This window comes from Heterocephalus glaber, unplaced genomic scaffold, assembly GCF_053883595.1.
Source record: "Heterocephalus glaber isolate CG9 unplaced genomic scaffold, H.glaber_assembly_v1.0 deba00001613, whole genome shotgun sequence".
Classification (NCBI taxonomy): domain Eukaryota; kingdom Metazoa; phylum Chordata; class Mammalia; order Rodentia; family Bathyergidae; genus Heterocephalus; species Heterocephalus glaber.
Window position 1 is genome coordinate 15,545,483 of NW_028258384.1, and position 27,224 is coordinate 15,572,706.

Below are 27,224 nucleotides of genomic sequence, written 5' to 3' on the forward strand. Positions count from 1 at the left end.
AAACTATTTTTTTAAACTTTGCCGTGGGTGTAGTGGAAAGTTTGAGGTTGGAGATGTTCTACAACTGGAGTATCACTATACTCTTGACAGGGTGATTGAAAAGAACATTAGAAATTAGAATGATGTCCCCTGTTCCTGGATAGGCAGAACCAATACTGTATTGTCAAAATGGCCATACTCCCCAAACCTGTATATAGATTCAATGCAATCTCAATCAAAGTTCCAACAGAATTTTCTTCCCACTTCCCAATATGTATTTTACATTTCGGTCCTTATTTACACTTTTGGTTTCTCACACCAGAGAAACAGTATTTAAATATGTGGTCTGATTTAATTTACTTAAAAGTATGGTCTCAAGTGCATCCCTTTACATAGAAATGTCTCAAGCTTATCTTTCTTTATGGCAGAGTATTATTTCATTGTATAAAAAATTTCACATCTTCTTTATCCATTCATTGGTTGATGGGCATTTGGGCTGTTTCCAAGATTTAGCTATTAAAAACCGTGTTGCTACAAACATGGGTGTGCATACATTTCTGTGGTATGATGCTTTTATTTCTTTTGGAAAGATACTAGGAAGGGGAAGAGCTGGGTCAAATGAAATCTCTAGTATTCATTTTTTGAAGAGTCTCCACACTGCTTTCCATACTGGTTGCACTAGTCTACACTCCCTCCAACAGTGGAGAAGGGTTCCTTTTTCCCCATAGCCCCACCAGCATTTGTTATTGGTTGATTTCTTGATAATAGCCATTCTTTCTGGAGTGAGGTGGAATTTCAGCGTTGTTTGCGTTTGCATCTCTCGAACGACCAGTGACGTTGAACGTTTTTTCATATGTTTACTTGCTGTTTGTACTTCTTCTTCTGAGAAATATCTATTAATTTCAGATGCTCATCTTTGAACTGGGTCTTTAAATTTGGGAGGTGTGATTCTTTTGAGTTTTTTTTATATATTCTAAGTTTTAGTCCTTTGTCTGTGGAACAGCTGGCAAAATTATTTCCCACCTTGTGGGTTGGCTCTTCACTCTGTTGGTGGTTTCTTTTGCTGTGCAAAACATTTTAATAAGATGATATAACAGTTGTTGATTCTTTGTAGTATTTTCCATATGGTCTATGTTTTGTTCATGGTCTTTGACTACTCCTATATCTTCAAGTGTTTTACGTATTCTATCTTTCAGCAGGTTTAGTGTTTATTTTAATATTTAGATCTTTGATTCACTTCAATTTTAGTTTAGTGCATGGTGAGAGATATAGGTCTAATTTTAATCTTTGGCATGTGGAAATCCAGTTTTTCCAGCACCATTAATTAAAGAGACTTTTTTCTAGTGAAGGTGTTTGGCCCCTTTGTTAAAAATAAGGTGGCTGAGTATGTTTGGAGCTGTTTCTGAATCTTCTAATCTGTTCAAATGGAAAGAGGAACAAGGGAGGGAGACGGGGAAAGGAAGGAAGGGAGAAGAAACAAAAGAGAATAGATGGAAAAGAAGCTTTAGTAAATAAGGAGGGGAAGGAGGTTGAAGGGAGTGGAAGGGAATGGGAAAAAAGCAAGATACATCATGTACAGGTACAAATTCCTTATGATGAGTTATCATTATGTATATCTAAAATGTACCAATAAAATTTTAAAAAATACAAAAATACCTAAAAGAATTCCAACAGCATTCTTCACAGAACTGGAAAAAACAGTCCTAAATTCATAGGGAACCAGAAGAGACCCAGAAAGCAAAAGCAATCCTGGGCAACAAGAGTAAAACAGGAGGCATCACAATACATGACTTCAAGTTATAATATAAAGCCACAATGAGAAAAATGGTACAATACTGACACAAAAACAGACATGTGGATCAATGGAACAGAACAGAGGATACAGAAACACACCCAAACACATTCAGCTATTTGATATCCAAGGAAGTGGTCAGAAACATATTTTGGAGGAAAAATAAACTATCAAATGTCGCTGGAAACACTGGCTATCCATATATAGAAGATTGAAGCTGCAACTGTGTCTCTCACTATCACCATGTACTAAACTAAAATCAAAATGGAAGAACATCTAAACATTAAAACAGAAATAATAAACCTATTGGAGGATAAAATATGACTTATACCTGAAGTCATACATATAGGAAGGACTTTCTGAACAGAATTCCAGTTGCATAAGAAATAACAGCAAGAATCCACAAATTGAGCCATATCAAATTAAAAAGCTTCTGCACTGCAAAGGAAACAATAAAGAGACAACCTATAGGATGAGAAAAAATTTTGCTTGCTATTCCTTATAGGACTAATATCTAAGATATATAAAAAATTGAAAAATCACATCACCCAAAATAAATAACCCAATCAAATAATGGGCAAATGAAATGAATAGACACTTTTCAGAAGAAGTACAAATAGATGGTAAACAATTAAAAATGTTTATCATCTCTGACCATTAAAGAAATACAAATTAAAATAATCCTAAAATTTCATCTCACACTAGAAAGAATGACAGTAATCAAGAAATTAAATAACATCAATTGTTGTGGCTGTTGTGAAAAGGAACCATAGTACATTGTTGGTATGAATGTAAACTAGTACAAGCCTTATGGAAACTAATATTGAGTTTCCTCCAATAATTAAATGTAGAAATTCCATTTGACCCAGATATGCCCATACTAGACATCTTCCCAAAAGAACTGAAGTGATCATATTATAGTGCTACATGTATACAACTGTTTGTTGCAGCCCTATTCATAAATAAATCTTGAAAGGAGCCTGTATGTCTATCAACAGACAAGTGGATAAAGAAATGTAGTATTGATACATAATAGAATACTACTGAGCTATAAAGAAGAATAAGTTAGAGACATTTGTAGGAAAATGATTATACCTGGAAAATATAACATTAAGTGAAATAAATATGACACACAAATTTAAATGCTCTATGGTATCTCTCATTTAAGCAAGGCAATTATAAATAAATAGCAAAATAGAGGATGGATAGAAATAAACAGAGAGATAGGATTTTTACAAATGGGAAGGGTTCCAGCAGGCCAAGGGTTGGGTAAGAGAAGTGGGGAAGGGGAAGAAAATGATTTAAGATGTGTCATGTATATGTACCAAACATACCCAAGGAATGTAAACCTTATATGTCATATAAACAAGCTAAAATTTATAATAATAATCAAAAGAGGGAAATGGGATTTATAGACAGAGAGAGGGAGGTAGGTGGATGGGGGAGGGAATAAAACTGAATCATGATGTATTATGTACATGTACCTACCTCGAAGATCAATGTAAACTTAGTGTACTGCAAATATGTATTAATAAACAAAATAAAAAGTAAGGTACTTGCACACACACACAAAAATACTGAATATGTGGATGGAGACTGATGGTCCAGCTTCTGTATTATATCAGTAACTCTAAGTGTATGATATTCTCTATCCACTGAGAATTTTTAATGAGCTCTTGTTTATGTTTATGTAAAAGTTGTTCCCCTATAATTCTTACCTATTCTCGTTTATCTCAAGTCAAGTAAGAAAACTCAAATCCATTTTTCACACAATAGTTTTTTTTTCATGTTTAGGAATTTGTCACATCAACCCCTCATCTCTCCCAAGGGACTTCTTTAAAGTCAGACTTCCTGAGTGATTCATATGTCATGATTCTTTACTTACTTTTATCCAGGTCAAATTTTGTATTTTGATGTCCAGAATTGATGATACCTAATGTTGTATAAAATGTTCATTGCGGACACTTAAGGATACATAAAAAGTGCAGATTGCATTTCCTCTCTGCCAATGGTTTTCCTTAGCGAGGTCACCTGTGAGGACTCAGAACATATCCATAATACATTCAGAGTTCTCTACATTCCAATTAGTGAATGTTAATTCTCCACCATCAGCTCAAAAGAGAATAGGCAGCAACAAAATGGACTCTAGATTCAAAGTGGCAAAGGCTACCAAGACACTCCAACTAAAAGTGTAAATAAGGACTAAAAAGTATAATAGACAATGTGAAACAGGAAGAAAAGGGACAAAAGGGAAGGGGAAGTGGGAGAGGTAGGGGAGAAGAAAGAAGGAAATGGAATCAATTTGAGAAAATGTAAAAATGGAAACAAAGTCTTTGTAAATAGGGAGGGATGGAGGGATTGAAGGGAGGGCAGGGGAATGGGGAAAAAAATAAGAATCAATAGAGATTGTGTAAAGGTGCAAATTTCCAATAAAAAATAAAAAATAAAATATTCATTGCCAAAAATTACCTCTGAAATTCATAACAAAGAATACTAATGTATTTTGTGATTGATAACAAATATCCTTTTATATTTTCTTAATAGTTGAATTAAAGATTATAATTACTTATACTAACTTTATCTTGGTATATTAAAATATATTTCATGTACTTTATCAATAGTGGGTACTTGTAAATACCCTAGGTCTCTTAATTGCTGTCTAGGTCTTCTTTCATCTTCTAAATGTAAAAACGCACAATATTTGATTGAAAACCAATTTGCTATTCATTTATTAGTGTCAATTGTGCTAACATTTCAATTAATGATTTATATTTAAAACTGAGTATTTAGTTAATAGGTATGTTTATGATTGAATTCCTAATAATTACTTCTACTTTTTCTTCCTTTGTCTCTTTTCTTCTTTTCTCTTTGTCAGTTTTCTGTATCTTGATACAAAGAATCATTAGAGTCGTGCCTGGTATGGACTTCTTGTCCGGGACGTATATATTTGCAGTCTTGTTAGCATGCGTCGTGTTTCAGTCTGGCGCCCAAGAGAAGAACTATACAGTCCGAGAAGAAATGCCAGAAAACGTCCTAATAGGTGACTTGTTGAAAGACCTCAACTTGTCACTCATTCCCGACAAGTCCTTAACATCTCCTATGCAGTTCAAGCTAGTGTACAAGACTGGGGATGTGCCACTGATTCGGATTGAAGAGAGTACTGGTGAGATCTTCACTACTGGCGCTCGCATTGATCGCGAAAAATTATGCGCTGGTATCTTGATAGATTCCAGATGCTTTTACGAAGTGGAAGTTGCTGTTTTGCCAGATGAAATATTTAAACTGGTTAAGATTCGTTTTCTGATAGAAGACATAAATGATAATGCACCGTTATTCCCGGCAACAGTCATCAACATATCAATTCCAGAGAACTCTGCTATAAACTCTCGGTATCCTCTCCCTGTGGCCATTGATCCTGACATAGGAATAAATGGAGTTCAAAACTACCAACTGATTAAGGTGTGTATTTAAAACATTTTGTTAAATAAATTATTTTATTTTACAAACAACAAGCCAGGATTTTTGTGTACTTCAAATTTTGAGTAAACCATGACCTCAAATATTCAGTTTAATCAAAGCATATAGGAGAAAATTCATCAATGCCATTTTTGCAATTACATGGAATTTATGAACTGTTGTATGTATATTCCTTTTAAAACATTTATGTTTCCCTTATAATTATAGAGGTTAGACAAGCTCAGCTCTGCTACTTACAAATCAATTGTAGTCCAGTATTTTACTTTTAATTTGTTTAAGTCATGACAGTTCTACAAACTTGACCAAAACAAGGAAATCTGAAGATTAAAAATAACTCTACAAAACTATCAATTTTTCTTAGTGATTATTTTAGATATAAAACCTTATGTTGCCATTTAAAAAGATGCTGAATAAATTTATCTGAGAGATGTATATGACATTTTTACTACTATGCCAACATTTCTGAATATATATAGATTAATGAAATATTTTTCATGATGATTTCAAGTCAAGATTTTAAGCATTTTCTGAATCATTAAAATGAGATTAAATTTGAGCCAAGGGCTGTTAATGATAAATATTTTCATTTTGTTTCATTTTTTAAAAGTAACTATTCATTTTCTGTAAAAATAACTAGGGCTTGTAGTGAAAAATAAACTATTTTGGCTTGATATGATTTGTCTTAGGATGGGAAAGACAAAGGGCAAATAGAATGTTATAAGGATCACATTTACCAAGTGAATTGACAACTCTTTTTAAATACTTATAAGTTACAGGGACTAGTAGAAAACATAGATTTGGATATGTGAAAGAGTACAGTGCAGTTAAATGAGCAGCTTTCATATTTTTATAATGAGATTTTCAACATTTACAAATATTTTCTGATTATTCACTGTGAGAATATGATTGATGTTATGACAAAGGTTTAAAGGTATTCAATGAACACAAATATGCATCAGATTCATATCATCTAAAATTTTGATCTGAAAGATATATCTTATTGGAAAACTTCTCAACTGATGCTGATATATTCTAAAGATATATTTGTTTATGAATATATTCAGAAATAGAATATTACAGATCTCGAGTGAAATAGTTATGTTAGAGTATATGAAGTAAAAATAGAGAGGGTTTAATGATTTTTAAATAAATATTTTTAGGTGAAGTCACTACAGTTGTATCTCCTTTACACATGAAATGGAAAACTATTAAGGAGTTTGAAAGCTATTAACCATCATTTTTTGCTCTCCTCTTTCTAAACATGCTACTTCATGCTTGATTATTCTGATGTAATTTATTTAATTGTAATTTATAAATGATAATGTAATTATGACAGGGGTGGAATTGGGAAGAATTTCCACTATGTAAGAGTAGGTGTACCTGTATAAAATGCACTTGGATATGGTTTCATAAAACATTTGATTACTTATAGAAATGGGAACTTTATCACTTTAAATTATAAATTTTGTAGCAGAGTAGATACTATTTATAAAGTAATGCTGTCTAATATAATTTTCTGCAGTTATAGAGGTTCTATAATCTGTGATATTCATGGTATCCACTAGATACACATGGCAATTGAGTACTTGAAACACAAATAGTGCTAAGGAACTGAAATTTTAATTTAATTTAATAATTTAATTTAATTTTAATAATAATAGCTACTAGTAGTTGCTATCATATTGGACAGCACAGATTCAACAAAAAGAATTTATTTGGAAAATAAAACTAATAAGCAAAATAAAAATTGCACTTTAACAAATTTAAATCAAGAGTTAGAAATAGGGTCTCTTCTTTACCAACATTCTGACTTGTGTTGTATTAAAATGCAGTACTTTACTAAAAAAATAATTTTCTCATTTCTCCCTCAGGACAACAATGAATTTCTAAGAAATTTCTCCTTTGTCTTCAAAGCTGTTTAACAAATTCAAATAAAACAAACTGCATGGCACAATTTCAGCTTTGTTTAAATATGTTTTCATTTGACTTTCTTTGAAAGATTGTCAGCAAATGACAAAAAAGCTCACTGGAGGCTTTTAGATAAGTTGTAAAAACAGAAATGCTCTAAAAAGTTTTTTTGGCTTTAGAATATGTGATAAGCCTTAAATAACTATACAATGTGCCTAAACTGCAGAACATTTGGATGGCCCTCTAGACAGATACTGTTCTGAGCCTCTGTTAGAAATAATGAGAATAGAACACAAAGTAAATTTCCAAGCATGCAGAGCCATGACATGAGTGACATTAACAGAGCTCACTTTGACTTGTAAAAATTTCCTACCATGAAAGTAGCAGATGTGGGGGTGGGGTAGAAAGAAAAATAAAGTGTTTGACTCTCTCATAAACTTTAGTAAATTTTATAATTTGAAAGTAAGTAGATTAATCATACTGATTTCTTTTAAAGGCTCTTGGTCTTGCAAAGCAGGATGAGAATTTAATTAATATTAATTTGCTGAATAGACAAGAATGGTAAAATCAGTTTGTCCTAACTAGGGTAATATAAAATATAGATGAAAAGTTTTAATAGCAAGGGGAGGTTGGGAGAAACAGAAAAACAATAAAACAAAAATTAGGTCATTTTATAGATGAAGGGATCCTGCTGCTGACAATTTTATATTAAATAACTGAAATTAAAGGCAAGAGTGGAAACAATTTATTAAATGTTTCCAAATGTATGTAATATAAAAATATTCTAACTTAACATAGTATTTATTTCTAAAACTTTCATTAATATAAACATCTTAATTTAGGTTATACAGTTTTTTATTACTTAAAGTATGCTTTGGCTTAAAAAGAGTTATTTTTCACATTTAAAATATTTGGAAAATGAGTTTCAGAGTGAATATGTATAGTTCTTATGATCACAACAGAAGTAAATGATAGAGTTGGAAACGTGAACAAAGTTCCGACTCTTAGATTTGATAAAAAGTAGGCAGACAATCTTGAGAGAAGAGGGTCATAGCAAGTTCATGATATGAGAAGAAAAGAGTGAATGAAGAAAAGAAGGTGAAAATGTGCAATGAATGAAATGATTACTATGTTATTTTGCTTGGTAGAAAATGTAAATTAAAGTAAAATTTATCTGTATGATCATGTAAGGTTAATTTGCATCTTTAAAAGAGAGTGTTAATTCTTAAAGAAAAAATGATTCATCTGTAAGGATTCTTATTGTTATCGCTTGTCATAAAAATTCAGACATGAAACTTTGTCTTTTCTGTATTTTAAGTAAAGTCAGGTGCAATGAGAATCCCCCATGATATTCTGATATAATTTCTCCATATATATGTACATATCTCTATATACATATAACATATCTACATAAGTGTGTACATATACACACCAATATATATAACATACCAGATATATTAGTATTCGAAAGAGATCCAGAGTAGGAAAGTACAGTATCTATATCTCTTTAACTTTTACATTTTTATTCCAATGGCTGCTCATTAATAAAGCTCTTTTTAAAATTTTTCTAGTTTTAATTGACAGGGAAGGCAACACTTTCATGAATAGAAATATCTCTCAAGCACCCACACTGACCCAAGATATGTATATAAACCTCAGGGACCTACTTCTCTGTTTGGCTGGAACTCAGAGGAAATTAATTCTAATACTGATGTTACAGATGTCTGCATTTCTTGCTTTAGGCTTCCATCTTACCTGGCAGGTTATCAGCAGTAAAATTCCTAAACTAACCCCCTGACAATCTGCTTATTGGTTTCCTTAAAGGAAACATGACAGTGTTTTAGGTTTCCTTAAGGGAGACATGACAGTGTTTCAGATTGACATTTTGTATTGACAGTACATAAAGATAAATTTTTCTCACATTAGTGATCGCACTCCAAGTTCTAACCTATTTCCTCCCATCCCATAATGCATCCTGATCTTTTCTAGGAACCTCAAGAGATAATTTAATGTAAATTGGAGTTTGTATACATATAATCAAGGCTTTGGGCCCTTGTTTCTTTTTTAGTTAAGCATTTTCCTCATTGATTAAGACTAGACTTGAAGTTATGAAAATAAGGATACAGTTGGATTTATTTTGAAATCTGTTGAGAAAATTCAAATTGTGAAAATCTCACTAGATGAGATCGACTTAAATTGGTGTTGACTCAAATTGCTGAGAATAATGCATCAAATAATATATTGTGGAGACAAAAAGCTAGCAAATTTTATCATTCTGAAAAAGTAGTGTTTCTAAACTATAACTCAAAGAGGTGTGTAACATCAGGAGACTGGAGTAAAGATTGATTACAGGCATAACAAAACAATGTCTGTAACTGTTTGAGAAAGCTTACTTAGCTGACTTCCCTCCAAGAGACTCAGAAGAGTTTGATATATTTTTCCTTATTTTTTCAACTATAAAGTGAAGTGTTACTTAGCAGATCATATTTGCAGCTTTACAATTACTTGAGTTTATAGTCTCTGAATTTTATTATATGCAGAATAACATTTTTGATCTGTGTTGGAAAGCAAAGAGAGCCAGATGCTAATGACTAAACTGATGTTATTATCAAAGTGCACTTTCAGTGTAGAAAAAAAACAGCATAAAATTCATTATTTTCATAAATGCATATTTTTATTGATCCTGTCAACTCATATCAAAATAAGAATGTGATGCTATAAGGCTTAAGTAAATTTTGACTTCATTACTATTATTAGAGTCCTGATTAGTATTCATAGTGCAGTAATGCTTTAAGTTAAATATACCCATTAATAATAATTCCTCATGGAATAATACATGTGGGATATTTAGATAGCACAATTCTAGAATTTATAAATTGAGCTTCTGAAGAACAAATGTGTTTCCACATCCAAATAATTTATTAATATCATACCCCTTAACTGAATATTACCAAATAACTGTAAGATGCACTGTTAAATTTTCTTATTAGGGGCAGACATGATTTGTTATTTTATTGGTTAGATCTAAATAATAATAAATTTGATGCTTACTTTAACTCCTGACAAAACGAAACCTAAGATGGAAATATTTTTAAACAAGACAAAATTATGTGACTTAGAACTCTTTAATTAGAATGAGTATGAGGTTTGGTTCCCGAGGCCTAGTTGGCTTTCACTGTTCTGATCAATGCTAATCAAAGATAAATATCCTAATATGATAATTTGCTTAACATAATTTTTTGGTCTACACCACTTTATATTGAACATAATAACACTCCTTTCGTTGGAGAGGCCCTATTAACGAATTTTTTTTCTTAAATTCTTTTATTGGTACATTTTAGGTATACAACACAATTACATTTCTCATTGGGAACTTGTACCTTTACATGATGCATCTTGGTTCTTATTTTTTCCCCATACCTAGCCCTCCCTTCACCCCCTTCACCCTTACCTATTTACAAAGACTTTATTTCCATTTTTTCCATTTCTCATCAGTTTTCCTTTCCCTTCTTTCCTTTCCCCTGCCCTCCCACTACCCATACCCCTTTGGACCTTTTCTACCTATTTTGCATTATCGATTATTCATTCTAATCATTGGTGCATTTTAAGTATACAATATAATGACATTCATCATTGGAAATTTGCACCTTTCCATAATCTCTCTTGGTTCTTATTTTTCACCCTTGCCCAGCCCTCCCTTCAAACACTCCATTCCTCCTTATTTACAAAGATATTGTTCCTATTTATCCATTTTTTCATATTAATTCCATTCCGTTCTTTCCTTTCCCCTAACCCTCCCACTTCCTTCCCCTTTGTCCCTTTTCTTCCTATTTCACATTACCTATTATATGTTTTAGTCCTTATTTACACTTTCAGTTTCTCACACCAGAGAAACTATTTGGTATTTATACATGTGTGTCCTATTTATTTCACTTAAGAGTATCGCCTCAATGTGCATCCACTTAGCTATAAATGTCTCTAATTTCTCATTTTTTATGACTGAGTAGTAATCCATTTTATAAAAGAACCACATTATTTTTTTGCTTAAATTCTTTAATTGGTACATTTTAGGTATACAGCATGTTTACCTTTCTCATTGGGAACTTGTACCTTTACATGATGCATCTTGGCACTTATTTTATTCCCATTACTAGCCCTCCCTTCACATCCTCCACCTTTCCCTATTAACAAAGACTTTATTTCCATTTTTTCCATTTCTCATCATTTTTTCTTTCCCTTCTTTCCTTTCTCCTGCCCCTCCCACTACCCCTACCCCTTTGGACCTTTTCTTCCTATTTTGCATTATCGATTATTCATTCGAATCATTGGTACATTTTAGGTATACGATATAATGACATTCAACATTGGAAATTTGCACCTTTACATAATCCCTCTTGGTTCTCATTTTTCACTCTTGCCCAGCCCTCCCTTCAACCCCTCCATTCCTCCCTATTTACAAAATTTTGTTCCTATTTTCTCATATTAATTCCATCTTCTTTCCTTTCCCCTACCCCTCCCACTTCCTTCACCTTTGCCCCTTTTCTTCCTATTTCACATAACCCATTACATATTTTAGTCCCTATTTACATTTTCAGTTTCTCACACCAGAGAAACTATTCAGCATTTATACATGTTTATCTTATTTATTTCACTTAAGAGTATCACCTCAATGTGAATCCATTTAGCTATAAATGTCTCTAATTTCTCATTTTTTATGGCTGAGTAGTAATCCATTTTATAATAAAACCACATTTTCTTTATCCAGTCTCCAGTTGATGGGCATTTGGACTGTTTTCAAGTTTTAGCTGTCACAAACTGTGCTGTTATGAACATGGGCACACATATATCGCTGTGGTATGATTCTTTTAATTCTTTGGGGAAGATCCCCAGCAGTGGAATAGTGGGATCAAATGGGACTTCCAGTCCTAGTTCTTTGAGATGTCTCCATACTGATTTCCACAGTGGTTGCACCACTCTACACTCCCATCAGCAGTGGAGAAGGATTCCTATTTCCCCACACCCCCAGCAGCATTTGTTATTGGTTGATTTCATGATAGCAGCCATTCTTTCTGGAGTGAGGTGAAATCTCAGAGTTGTTTTCATCTGCATCTCTCAAATGACCAGTGATGTTGAACATTTTTTCATGTATTTATTTGCTATTTCTATTTCTTGTCTGAGAAATGTCTGTTCATTTCAGATGCCCATTTTTCGATTGGGTCTTTAAATTTGGGAGGTCTGATTTTTTAAGTTCTTTATAGATTTGAGAGAGTAGACCTTTGTTTGAGGAAAAGCAGGTGAAGATTTTTTCCCACATTGTGGGTTGTCTCTTCACACTGCTGGTGGTTTCTCTTGCTGTGCAGAAGCTTTTAATAAGAAGAGATCCCACTTGTTGATTGTCTGTGCTAGATCACGGGCAACTGAGGTTTTGTTCATAAAATCTTTTCCTACACCAATGTCTTCAAGAGTTCTACCTAACCTCTGTTCCAACTGGTTCAGAGTTTCTATTTTAATATTTAGATCTTTAATCCATTTTGATTTTAGTTTAGTGCATGGCAAGAGATATAAGTCTAGTTTTTATCTTTGGCAATTGAAACCCAATTTTTCCAGCACCATTTATTAAAGAGGCTATCTTTCCTCCAGTGAGGTGTTTGGCTCCTTTATCAAAGATGAAATGACTGAGTGTGTCTGGCGTTGTTTCTGCATCTTCTAATCTGTTCCACTGGTCCTCAGGTCTGTTTCTTTGCCAGTACCATGCTGTTTATATCACAGTAGCTTCATAGTATATTTGCAGGTTGGGAATTGTGATACCCCCTGCCATGTCTCTGTTACCTAGAATTGCTTTTGCTATTCTGGGTCTCTTCTTGATCCAAATGAATTTTTGGATTGTTTTCTCAAGGTCCATGAAGTATGCTGCTGGGATCTCAATTGGAATTGCACTGAATCTGTATAGCAGTTTTGGAAGCATTGCCACTTTCACTATATTAATCCTTCCTACCCAGGAGCAGGGGATGTCTGTCCATTTTCTGATATCATCTTCAATCTCTCTTTTCAGAGTGCTATAGTTTTCGAGACAAGGTCTTTGATTTCTTTGATTTTTTGGATGCTATTGTGAGAGGAATTATTTGCCCTATTTCTCTCTCAGTGAGTCTGTCATTGGTGTAGAGGAAAGCTATTGATTTTTGTGTGTTGATCTTGTAACCAGCTACTTGACTTAATTTGGTTATTAAGTCTAGAAGACTTTTGGTGGAGTTCTTGGGGTCTTCTATATACAGTATCATGTCATCTGCAAATAATGACAATTTGACTTCTTCATTTCCTCTCTTTATTCTTTTATTTCTTTCTCTTGTCTAATTGCCATGGCTAATGTTTCCAAAACTATATTGAACAAGAGTGGTGCTAGTGGACATCCTTGTCTTGTTCCTGATTTGAGTGTGAAGGATTTCAGTTTTTGACCATTTAGTATGATATTGGCTGTTGGTTTTTCATAGATGGCTTCTATCAGTTTGAGGTAGAGACCATCTATTCCAATTTTTTGTAGGGTTTTTATCATAAATGCTTGTTGGATTTTGTCAAATGCTTTTTCTGTGTCTATGCAGATAATCATATAGCTTTTGTCCTTGGCTCTATTCGTATAGTGTATTACATTGATTGATTTGCATATTTTGAACCATCCCTGCATTCCTGGGATGAATCCACTTGGTCAGGGTGTATGATCTTCTTGATGATCTTCTGCATTCTATTTGCCAGTATCTTATTAAGGATTTTTGCATCTATGTTCATTAGTGAGATTGGCCTATAGTGTTCCTTTTCCCTTGGGTCTTTCTCTGCTTTGGGGATCAAGATGTTGCTTGCTTCCAGGGATCAGTTTGTGAGTATTGTTTCCCTTTCAATTTCATTGAAGATTTTAAGCAGGAGTGGCAGTAGCTCTCTAAATGTCTGGTAGAATTCAGCAGTGAAGCCATCAGGTCCTGGGCTTTTCTTAGTTGATAAGTTTTAATTACATTTTCAATTTCATTGGTTGATATTGGGTTGTTTAGAATTTTTAGGTCTTCGTTCAACTTTGGTAATTCATATGTATCTAAGAATCTGTCCATTTCTTCTGTGTTTTCCATCTTATTGGCATATAGGTTCTGGAAGTAGGTATTGACGATCCTCTGGATTTCTGCTGGGTCTGTTGTAATTTCACCCTTTTCATTCCTAATTGCATGGATTTGGGCCTTTTCTTTCCTTTTTCTGACAAGGTTGACTAAAGGTTTGTCAATTTTGTTGATTCTTTCGAAGAACTAACTCTTGGCTCCCTTGATTTTTTTGTATCATTCTCTTAGTCTCCATTGCATTGATTTCTCCTCTGATCTTTATAATTTCCTCCCTTGTATGAGCTTTGGGGTTGTCCTGCTCTTCTTTTTCTAGAAGCTTGAGGTTCAGCATCAGGTTCTTTAATTGGGCTCAATCAGTTTTCCTAATATGCATATTCACTGGTATGAATTTCTCTCATAAGACTGCTTTCATTGTGTCCCATAGATTCAATGTGCTGTATTGTCATTGTCATTTAATTGAAGGAACTGTCTGATTTCTTCTTTAATTTCCTCTGTGACCCATTGGTTATTCAGAAGTGTGTTGTTCAATTTCCACGTGTTTATGAAATTTTTCCAGTTTCCTTTGCTATGGATCTCCAGTTTCATCCCACGATGGTCTGATAATATACAAGGGACAACTTCAATTCCTTTGCACTTACTTAAAAATGTTCTATATGTGAGTATGTGGTCTATTTTGGAGAATGAGCCATGTGCAGCTGAGAAGAATGTGTATTCTGATTTTGTGGGGTGGAAAACTCTGTAAACATCTGTTAAGTTCATTTGTTCCAGAGTTCGATTGAGTTGTAGTATTTCACTACTTATTTTTAGTCTAGTTGATCTATCTATTTTTGACAGTGGGGTGTTGAGGTCCCCACTACAGTTGTATTAGTGCATATATGACTTTTCATGTCCGTTAGTATTTGATTTATATAGCTGGGCACACGAATGTTTGGTGCATAGATATTTATGATCGTCATCTCTTCCTCTTGGATTGTTCCCTTTAAAAGGATGTAGTGTCCTTCTTCATCTGTCTTAATCAATGTTGGTTTGAAATCTACTTGATCTGCAAAAAGGATAGCTGCTCCTACTTTTTGGGGGGTTCCAGTCCCATGAAGTATTGTTTCCCACCCTTTAACTTTCAGTCTATGAGTTTCCTTTTGAATTAAGTGTGTTTCTTGTATGCAGCATATTGTTGGATTTTGCTTCTTGACCCATTCTGCCAGTCTATTTCTTTGGATTGGTGAATTGAGACCATTAACAGTGATGGTTACAACTGAAATGCATTGACTTGTCATTGGGATGACTTTTTCTTTTATGTTGGGCTCTCCCCCTTTACATTTAATTTCTTGTCATGCCAGCTGGGTTCATTCTGCTTTGCTTCCTGGGGTTGTGATCCTCAATGTCTGTTCCTAGACTATTGTGTAAAATTCTTTGGAGTGCTGGTTTGGTATTCACGAAGTTCCTAAGGGGCTCTTTGTCATGAAAGTATCTTATTTCTCCATCCATTTTGAAAGATAGTTTTGCAGGGTACATCAATCTGGGTTGGAGGCTGTTTTCTTTTAGGGCTTGGAATATGTCACTCCAAGTTCTTCTTGCCTTGATGGTTTGTGTTGAGAAGTCTGCTGTGATTCTGATAGGCTTTCCTTTGTATGTGATTTGTTTCTTTTCTCTGAATGCTTGGAGAACTTTGTTCTTCTGTTGTGTTTCTGGAATCTTAACAATTATATGCCTATGTGTAGATATTTTTTGATCAAGGCTAGTTGGAGTCCTATATGCCTCACTTATCTGTATGTCAAGCTCTTTTCCCTTGCTTGGGAAGTTTTCTGCCATTATTTCTGTGAAGAGATTTTTTATGTCATCTGCACTATTTCCTGTTTCTTCATTGACTCCAATCAGTCTTATGTTATTCTTCTTTGCATCATGTAGCAACTGCTTGATTGATTTCTCATCTTCCCTTATAATTTTGAAGCAATTTTTCTTTTCCTGGTCATTAATTGCAATCTTATCTTCTATATGTGAAATTCTATCCTCACATTGGCTCATTCTGCTGTGTAGACTTTCAATAGAGTTTTCCTTTCCTGGAAATCTATTTGCATCTGTTTTATGGATTCTATTTGTTTCTTATGTTGGGATTCCATCATGTTCCTGAGCTCCTCTCTAGATTTATTAATCATGTCTTGTACTAGGGGCACAATTTCTCCTGTTATCTGAGAAATTATTTCTGATTTCATTTTTTCCAGATCCCCTTTTGTTTCCAGTTCAGTGGGTCCAGGTGGTTGAATATCAGAGTGTTCCATCTTATTTCCCTTTGAGGTTACTGTAGGTGACCTGGAAGTCTGGTTTTGAGACTTATTTACGTGTCTTCTCATTTTGACTTGGGGGGCCGGGAGAGTGCTCTTGGCACCCATGCAGCTCATCTCGGAGATGGGATAGGTGGGGCAGGGGCTGGGAGTGGTGGTAGGGATGGTGCCCCAGAAGCCCCTTCCTCTGTACCAGGAGCACTGGGACAGTGGCTTAGAAGCCCCTACCTCTTGGCTGGGAGCTGTGGGAGGGATGGCAGCCCAGAAGCCCCTTCCTCTGTGGAGGGAGTGGCAGGACAGAAGGCGGCCCAAAAGCCCTTTCCTCTAGGCCGGGTATGACAGGACCCCTATTAATGAACTTAAGTATGATGGTTCAATCTTAGACAATATAAATTAATAGAAGATAAGTTTTTATATCAGAGGTGATGACACTTTACACCAGAAGTGATGATAAATGCAACATAGTCATTGTGGGGGGAAATTTCTGATTTTGTTTGAATTTAATCTATAGAATACTTTACATAACTTTATACTTTTATCCTATGTCAGTTTGGACCAGTCTTTGAAGGTAGGTTTTCTTCAACTCAAAATATAAAAAACACCTGAAAATAATTTTCACTTTAAAATAAGCACTAAAGAAATTAATATTCTCCATTTGTTTTTATCAATTTACAGTCATTTTCACAAAATCAATCAAGAAAGGGTGAATTGCTGGGGATTTAGATCAGTGGCACCATGCCTGCCTTGCAAGCTTAAGGTACAGAGTTCAATCTGGAGTACCAAAAAGAAAAAAAGTGTGAATCATTAAATATCCCAATATAATCATGGATCAAATAAGTTGCTTCAACCACAAATTGACTTTGAGAAAAATTTTGCTGAAGTATTTTTAGTTTCCACATGCATGTGGAAGTTACCAAAGGAAAGTAAATAGTGAGTTCAATTTAATTAAATAGAAAAGAATGCTCTTTTCTCATTGATATTTGCTAGCAGAAATTATAACTTCACCAATTTTATTGTGCAAATATGTTACAAGTGCTTTGCCCTTAAGGGTTAAATAATCACGGGTGATCTAAGCCCACCAAAATAACATATGTGAACACACATACATATACACAGCCACATATTTTAGCAATTAAAATGAAACAAATATAGCTGATTATGTATTTTTCTTTTGCTGTGAAAGTAAAATACAATTCTGGATGACAATATTGCTTATTTTTTAATACGTTGGTACAGTATTTAGTAGAACTATATTTTAATTGCTATATGTACACATCTCTACATTTCTAGGTAAACTAAGAAAAGAAGTATGAATTTACATAATATGAAAAGACCTATTAGAAAAAGTGAAACTTGTTTCATTAAAGAAAATAATTTTTAAGTTGAGTATTATGAAGTGTTTTGCATTATCTAATCTAATTTACATTTGTCCATAAGATCTCAGTCAATCAGAGATTTTATGTAGAGTACTGTCAAGATCATGTCTGATCCTTTTGGTTATTTTATATATAGAACAGCATTTTAATCTTTTCCATCAGAATGAAGTAAAAATATGAATATTGGAAATCTGTTCTGTTGAATTTTGTCTTAGTTGTAGCAGTAAATATTAATATATAAGTCCAATTCCAATCATCTAAATTTAACACTTTTCAATGAGTGCTCAAAATCAAATTCTTGAAAAATAGTCACCATCATTAAGGAGCTTAATAATAGGTATTACAAGAAAAATATTTGATAAATGACAGTAAAGAGGAGAGCTACTTTTTAAAATTTATATTGGGACATTTAAGATATACAACATAATGACATTGATCATTGGAAATTTGTACCTTTACATAATCCATCTTGGTTCTTAGTTTTTCCCCATTCCCCTGCCCTCACTTCAACACCTCCACCCCTCCCTATCTATGAAGACTTTGTTTCCAGTTTTTCTTTTTCTCATATTAATTCCATTCCCTTCTTTCTTTTCCCCTACCCCTCACACTTCCCCTTCCCCTTTGCACTTTTCTTCCTATTTCACATTATGTATTATATATTTTGGTCCTTATTTACACTTTCAGTTTCTCACACTAGAGAAACTCTATGGTATTTACATATGCATGTCCTATTTATTTCACTTAAGAGTATCGCCTCAATGTGCATCCATTTAGCTATAAATGCCTCTAGTTTCTCATTCTTTATGGCTGAGTAATACTCCATTTTATTAAAAAAACACATTTTCTTTATCCAGTCTCCAGTTGATGGGCAATTGGGATGTTTCCAAGTTTTAGCTATCACGAATTATGCTACTATGAACATAGGTGCACATATATCACTGTGGTATGATTATTTTAAATTTTTTGGCCAAGATATCAAGCAGGGAAATAGCAGGGTCAAATGTGAGTTCCAGTCCTAGTTCTTTGAGGTATTTCCATATTGATTTCCACAGTGGTTGCACCAGTCTATACTCCCACCAGCCGTGGACATGGTTCCTCTTTCCCCACAGCGCTGCCAGCATTTGTTATTGGTTGATTTCATGATAGCAGCCATTCTTTCTGGGTTGAGGTGGAATCTCAGTGTTCTTTTCAGTTGCATCTCTTGAATGACTAGTGATGTTGAATACATTTTCATACGTTTATTTGCTCTTTCTACTTCTTTGTCGGAGAAATGTTTGTTCACTTCAGATGCCCATTTTGGATAGGGTCTTTAAATTTGGGAAGTCTGAGTTTTTTTAAGTTCTTTATAGATTCGAGACAGTAAACCTTTGTCTGAGGGACAGCTGGTGAAAATTTTTCCCACCTTGTGGGTTGTCTCTTCACACTTTTGGTAGTTTCTCTTCCTGTGCAGAAGCTTTTCATTAAGAAGAGATCCTACTTGTTGATTGCTTGTGCTAGTTCATGGGCAACTGAGGTTTTGTTCATAAATTCCTTTCCTATACCAATGTATTCAAGAGTTTTTCCTAACCTCTCTTCCAGCCAGTTTAGTGTTTCTGTTTTAATATTTAGATCTTCAATCCAGTTTGATTTTAGTGTAGTTCATGGTGACAGATATAGGTCTAGTTTTCATCTTTGTCAAGTTGAAACCCAGTTTTCTCCAGCACACTTTATTAAAGAGGCTATCTTGCCTCCAGTGATGGTGCTGGCACCTTTGTTGAAGATGAGGTGGCTGAGTGTGACTGGAGTTGTTTCTCCATCTTCTAATCTGTTCCACTGGTCCTCCAGTCTGTTTCTTTGCCAGTACCATGCTATTTTTATCACAGTAGCTTTGCACTATATTTTCAAGTTGGGGATTTTGATATCTGTACCTTGTCTTTATTCCCTAGTATTGCTTTTGCTATTCTAGGTCTGTACTTGTTCCAAATGAATTTTTGGATTGTTTATCCAGGTCTGTGAAATATGGTGCTGGCATTTCAATTGGGATTGCACTGAATCAATATAGCAGTTTTGGAAGTATGGCCATTTTCACTATGTTTATTCTTCCTACCAAGGAGCAAGAGATGTCATTCCATTTTCTGATATCCTATTCATTGTCTCTTTTCAGAGTGCTATAGTTTTTGGTGTAGTGGTCTTTGATTTCTATTGTTAGGTTGATTACTAGATATTTCAATTTTTTAGATGATATTGTGAAAGGAATTAAGTGCCCCATTTGTCTCTCAGTAAGTCTATTCTTCATGGAGAGAAAAGCTATTGATTTTTGTGTGTTGACCTTGTAACCAGCTACTTGACTGAATTTGGTTATTAAGTCTAGAAGACTTTTGGTGGAGTTCTTGGGGTCTTCTATATAGAGTATCCTGTCATCTGAAAATAATGACAATTTGACTTCTTCATTTCCTATCTTTATTCCTTTTATTTCTTTCTCTTGTCTAATTGCCATGGCTAATGTTTCCAGAACTATATTGAACAAGAGTGGTGATAGTGGACATCCTTGTCTTGTTCCTGATTTTAGTGTGAAGGATTTCAGTTTTTGACCATTTAGTATGATATTGGCTGTTGGTTTGTCATAGATTGCTTTTATCAGATTGAGGTAGAGACCATCTATTCCAATTTTTAGAGGATTTTTAACATAAATGCCTGTTGTATTTCATCAAATGCTTTTCCTGCATCTATTGAAATGATCATATGGTTTTGTCCTTGGTTCTATTAATATAGTGTATTACATTTATTGATTTGCATATATTGAACCATCCCTGCTTCCCTGGGGTAAATTACACTTGGTCAGGGTGTATTATCTTCTTGGTGATCTTCTGCATTCTATTTGCCAGAATCTTATTAAGGATTTTTGCATCGATGTTCATTAGTGAGATTGGCCTATAGTTCTCTTTTCGGTTGGGTCTTTCTCTGCTTTGGGGATCAAGGTGGTGCTTGCTTCCAGGAATGAATTTGGGAGTATTGCTTCCCTTTCAATTTCACTGAAGAGTTGAAACAGTAGTGGCAGCAGTTCCTCTCTAAATGTCTTGTAGAATTCAGCAATGAAGCTGTTAGGACAGGGACATTTCTTGGTAAGATTTTAATTACATTTTCAATTTCATTGATTGATATTGTTTCATTTAGAATTTTTAGGTTATCTTTGATCAACTTTGATAATTCACACTTATCTAGGAATCTGTCCATTTCTTCTGTGTTTTTCATCTTACTGGCATATAGGTTCTCAAAGTAGGTATTGATGTTCCTCTGGATTTATTCTGGGTCCACTGTAATTTCACCCTTTTCATTCCTAATTGCATGGATTTGTGCCTTTTCTTTCCTTTTTGGATAAGTTTGGCTGGGGGTTTTTCAAATTTATTCTTTCGAAGAACCAACTCTTGGCTTCATTGATTTTTTTTTGTACTGTCTTCTTAGAATCCATTGCATTAATTTCTGCCCTGATCTTTATAATTTCCTCATTTTCATGAGCTTTGGGTTTGTCCTGCTCTTCTTTTTCTAGAAGCTTGAGGTTAAGCATCAAGTTATGTAATTGAGCTCACTCTGTGGTCCTAATGTGAGTATTCACCACTATGAATTTCCCTCGTAAGATTGCTTTCATTGTGTCCCATACATTCCAATATGTTGTATTGTCATTGTCATTTAATTGAAGGAACTATTTGATTTCTTCTTTAATTTCTTCTGTGACCCATTGGGTTTTCCCAAGTGTGTTGTTCAATTTCCATGTGTTTATGAAATTTTTGTGGTTTCTTTTGCTATTGATCTCCAATTTCATTGCACTATGATCTGAAAATATACAAGGGATAACTTCAATTCCTTTGCACTTACTTAAACATGCTCTATGAGTGAGTATGTGGTCTATTTTAGAGATGACCCATGTACTGTTGAAAAGAATGAGTATTCTTATTTTGTGGGATGGAACACTCTGTAAGCATCTGTTAAGTTCATTTGTTTGAGTTTGATTGTGTTCTAGTATTATATTGTTTATGTTTTGTCTAGTTCACCTATTTGTGAGAGTAGGATATTGAGAAAACCCATTGCTATTGTATTAGTGGTTATATGATTTTTCATGTCCATTAGCATTTGTTTTATATAGTTGGGTGCACTAGTGTTTGTTGGATGTATGTTAATGATTGTCATATCTTCCTCTTGGATTGTTCCCTTTTCAAGGATATAGTGTCCTTCTTTGTTTCTCTTAATCAGTGTGGGTTTGAAATCCACTTGATCTTCAAAGAAGATAGATACTCCTGGTTTTTGTTTTGTTTTTGTTTTTTTTTTAGTTTCCGCTGCATGGAGTATTGTTTTCCACCCTTTATCTTTCAGTCTATGAGTTTCTTTTTGAATTAAGTGTATTTCTTGTATGCAGCATATTGTTGGATCTTGCTTCTTGACCCATTCTGCCACTCTACTTCTTTTAATCTTTGAGTTGAGACCGTTACCATTAACATTGATAGTTACAATTGATATGTATTGACTTATCCTTGTCAAAACTTTTTCTTTTTGTTGGATTCTCCCCCCTTTGTATTTAATTTATTGTTGTGCCTGATGGATTCATTCTGTAGTGCTTCCTGGGGTTGTGATTCTCATTGTCTTCTCCTAGGATATTGTTTAAAAATTTTTTGGAGTGCTGGTTTGGTATTCATGATATTTCTAAGGTGCTCTTTGTCATGAAAGTATCTTATTTCTCCATCAATTTTAAAAGATAGTTTTACAGGCAGGAGGCTTAGAGGCAGTGGCAGTGGTGCTGGGGAGAGCTGAGCATCATGGTGGCAGCTGGTGGGTATCTGGTCAGCCTTGTGTGCTACCAGATATACAGGAATCCCAGGGCTGAGCCTGGTTGCCCCTCTGAGAGCATGGCCACAGAGCCTGAGGACCATCCTCATGGCCAGGGGATGCTGCCCATCACATTTGCTACTGCCAAGGTGATGAGAAGGCTTCCAGGTCACTGTGACCTACTATATAAAACAAATACTGAAGGACATGAAAAGTCATATATGCACTAATACAATTGTAGTGGGGGACCTCAATACCCTACTGTGACAAATAGATACATCAACTAGACAAAAAAGAAGCAACAAAATACTAGAACTCTAACTCTTGAACAAATGAACTTAACAGATGTTTATAGAATGTTCCACCCCACAAAATCAGAATACATATTCTTTTCAGCTGTACACGGGTCATTCTCCAAAATAGACCACATACTCGCTCATAGAATATATTTAGGCATGTGCAAAGAATTGAAGTTATCCCCTGTATATTATCAGACCATAGTGTGAAGAAATTGGAGATCAATAGCAAAAGAAACCACAAAAATTTCATAAACACATGGAAATCAAACCATAAACTTCTGAATAACCAATGAGTCACAGAGGAAATTAAAGAAGAAATCAGACAGTTCCTTCAATTAAATGAAAATGACAGTACAACATATTGGATTCTATGGGACAAAATGAATGCAGTCTTACGAGGGAAATTCATAGCAGTGAATACGCATATTAGGAAAATAGAGCGAGCCCAATTAAACAACCTGATGCTGAACCTCAAGCTTCTAGAAAAAGAAGAGCAGGACAAACCCAAAGCCCATAGAAAGGAGGAAATTATAAATATCAGGGTAGAAATCAATGCGATGGACACTAAGAAAACAATACAAACAATCAATGAAGCCAAGAGTCGGTTCTTCAAAAAAATAAACAAAATTGACAAACTTTTAGCCAACCTTATCAGAAAAAGGAAAGAAAAGGCCCAAATCCATGCAATTAGGAATGAAAAGGATGAAATTACAATGGACCCAGCAGAAATACAGAGGATCATTAATACCTACTTCAAGAACCTATATGCCAATAACGTGGAAAACACAGAAGAAATGGACAGATTCCTAGATACATAGGAATTCCCAAAGTTGTAGAAGGACCTAAAAATTCTAAACAAGCCAATATCAATCAATGAAATTGAAAATATAATTAAAAAGTTACCAACTAAGAAAAGCCTGGGTCCTGATGGCTTCACTGTTGAATTCAATAAGACATGTAGAGAGGAACTACTGCCACTACTGTTTCAACTCCTCAATGAAATTGAAAGGGAAGCAATACTCCCAAATTCATTCCTGGAAGCAAGCATCACCTTGATCCCCAAAGCAGAGAAAGACCCAACTGAAAAAGAGAACTATAGGCCAATCTCACTAATGAACATCGATGCAAAAATGCTTACTAAGATAGTGGCAAATAGAATGCAGAAGATTCTCAAGATGATCATACACCCTTACCAAGTGGGATTCATCCCACTTGGATGCAGGGATGGTTTAACATATGCAAATCAATCAAAATAATACACTATATCAATGGAGCCAAGGACAATAGTTGCAGTGAAAGCATTTGACAAAATCCAACATGCATTTATGATAAAAACCCTACAAAAAATTGGAATAGATGGTCTCTACCTCAATCTGAAAAAATCCCTGTATGACAAACCAAGAGCCAATATCATACTAGATGGTCAAAAACTGAAATCCTTCACACTAAAATCAGGAACAAGACAAGGATATCCACTATCACCACTCTTGTTCAATACAGTTTTGCAAACACTATCCACAACAATTAGACAAGAGAAAGAAACAAAAGGAATAAAGAGAGGAAATGAAGAAGTCAAATTGTCATTATTTGTATATGACATGATACTCTATATAGAAGACCCCAAGAACTCCACCAAAAGTCTTCTAGACTTAATAACCAAATTCAGTAAAATAGTTGGATATAAGGTCAACACACAAAAATCAATAACTTTCCTCTACACAAACAACAGACTCACTGAGAGAGAAATAGGGCAAACAAATCCTTTCAAAATAGCATTGAATAAAGTGAAACACCTAGGAGTCAACCTAACAAAAGAAATCAAAGACCTCTTCTCTGAAAACTATAGCACTTTGAAAAAAGAGATTAAAGATGATATTGGAACATGGAAAGCCATCCCTTGCTCCTCAGTAGGAACAATCAACAGAGTGAAAATGGCCATACTTCCAAAACTGCTATATAGATTAAATGCAATCCCAATTGAAATCTCAGTAGCATACTTCACTGACCTTGAGAAAATAATCCAAAAACTCATTTGGAACAAGAAGAGACCCAGAATAGCAAAAGCAATTCTAGGTAACAGAGACATGGCAGGGAGTATTACAACCCCAACTTGAATCTATACTTTAAAGCTACTGTGATAAAAACTGCATGTTACTGGCAATGAAACATACCTGAAGACAAGTGGAACAGATTGGAAGATGTAGTAACAACTCCAGACACACTTAGCCACCTCATCTTTGACAAAGGGGCCAAACACCTTCACTGGAGGAAAGATAGCCTCTTTAATAAATGGTGCTGGAAAAATTGGTTTTCAATTTGCCAAAGACTAAAACTAAATCTATATCTTTCAACATGCACTCAACTAAAATTGAAATGGATTAAAGATCTAAATATTAAAACAGAAATGTTGAACTGGCTGCAACAGAGGTTAGGTAGAACTCTTGAAGACGTTGGTGTAGGAAAAGATTTTATGAACAAAACCACAGTTGCCCTTGAACTAGCGCAAGCAATCAACAAGTGGGATCTCTTCTTACTGAAAAGCTTCTGCACAGCAAGGGAAACCACTAGCGGTATGAAGAGACAACACACAATGTGGGAAAATTTTATCACCAGTGGTCCCTCAGACAAAAGTCTATCTCTCAAATCTATAAAGAACTTAAAAAGATCAGACCTCCCAAATTTAAAGACCCAATCAAAAAATGGGCATCTGAAATGAACAGACATTTCTCTCACAAAAAAGTAGACATGGCAAATAAACATATGAAAAAATATTCAACATCAGTGGTCATTTGAGAGATGCAAATGAAAACAATTCTGAGATTCCACCTCACCCCAAAATGAATGGCTGCTATCAAGAAATCTACCAATAACAAATGCTGGTGGGGCTGTGGGGAAAGAGGAACCCTGTTCCACTGCTGGTGGGAGTGTAGACTTGTCCAACCTCTGTGGAAATCAGTATTGAGATACCTCAAAGAACTAGGACTGGAAGTCCCATTTGACCCAGCTATTCCCCTGCTGGGTATCTTCCCCAAAGAATTAAAAGAATCATACCACAGTGATATATGTGCACCCGTGTTCATAGCAGCACAATTTTTTATAGCTAAAACTTGGAAACAGCCCAAATGCCCATCAACTGGAGACTGGATAAAGAAAATGTGGTTTCTTTAATAAACTGGAGCACTACTCAGCCATAAAGCATGAGAAATTAGAGACATTTATTGCTAAATGGTTGCACATTGAGGCAATAATGTTAATTTGAAATGAATAGGACACGCATGTGTAAATACTGAATAGTTTCTGTAGTGTGAGAAAGTGAAAGTGTAAATAAGCACTAAAATGTATAAATGATAATGTGAAATAGGAAGAAAAAGGGCAAAGGGGAAGGGGAAGTGTGAGGGGTAGGGGAAAGGAAAGAAGGGAATTGAATTAATATGAGAAAATAAAAAAAGGAAACAAATTCTTTGTAAATAGGGAGGGATGGAGGGGTTGAAGGGAGGGCAGGGGAAGGGGTAAAGAATAAGAACCAAAAGTTTATGTAAGGGTGAAAATTTCCAATGATGAATGTCATTATATTTTATCCCTAAAATGTACCAATAAAATGATATACAGTTAAAAAAAGAAAAAAAAGACAGTTTTGCAGGGTACATCAATCTGGGTTGGAGGCTGTTTTGCTTTAGGGCTTGAAATACATTGCTCCACAGTCTTCTTGCCTTGGGGGTTGTGTTGAGACATCTGCTATGATTCTGACTGGCTTTGTTTTGTATGTGATTTCTTTCTTTTCTCTAACTGCTTGTAGAATTTTGTTCTTTTGTTGTGTTTCTGGGATCTTAACAATTATGTGCCTGCATGCAGATTTTTATTTGATCATGGCTAGTTGGAGTCTTATATGCCTCACTTATCTCTATGTCAAGTTCTTTTCCCCTATTTGAGAAGTTTTCTGCCATTACTTCTGTGAACAGCTTTTTTATGTTGTCTGCACACTGTCCTGTTTCTTTCTTGACTCCAATTTGTCTTATGTTATTCTTCTTTGCATCATCTAGCAGCTGCTAGATTGATTTTTCATGATCCCTTCATATTTTTAAGAAATGTTTCTTTTCCTGGTCACTAATTGCAATCCTATCTTCTGTATCTGAAATTCTATCCTCACATTGGCTCATTCTGCTGTGTAAACTTTCAATGGAGTTTTTAATCTCCTGGAAATCTGTTTGGATCTGTTTTGT

The 27,224-nt window shown here is 34.6% G+C and overlaps 1 protein-coding gene across 1 annotated transcript in view; it reads left to right on the top strand.

Moving 5' to 3' along the window:
• Positions 1 to 27,224, top strand: part of Pcdh11x (protocadherin 11 X-linked) — a 108,674-nt gene that overhangs the window by 55,096 nt on the left and 26,354 nt on the right. Inside the window, exon 2 of the mRNA XM_021251257.2 lies at positions 4,647 to 5,230. Coding sequence (XP_021106916.1) covers positions 4,691 to 5,230 — 540 coding nt within the window. The 5' untranslated portion in view covers positions 4,647 to 4,690. The remainder of the gene's footprint in view (positions 1 to 4,646; positions 5,231 to 27,224) is intronic.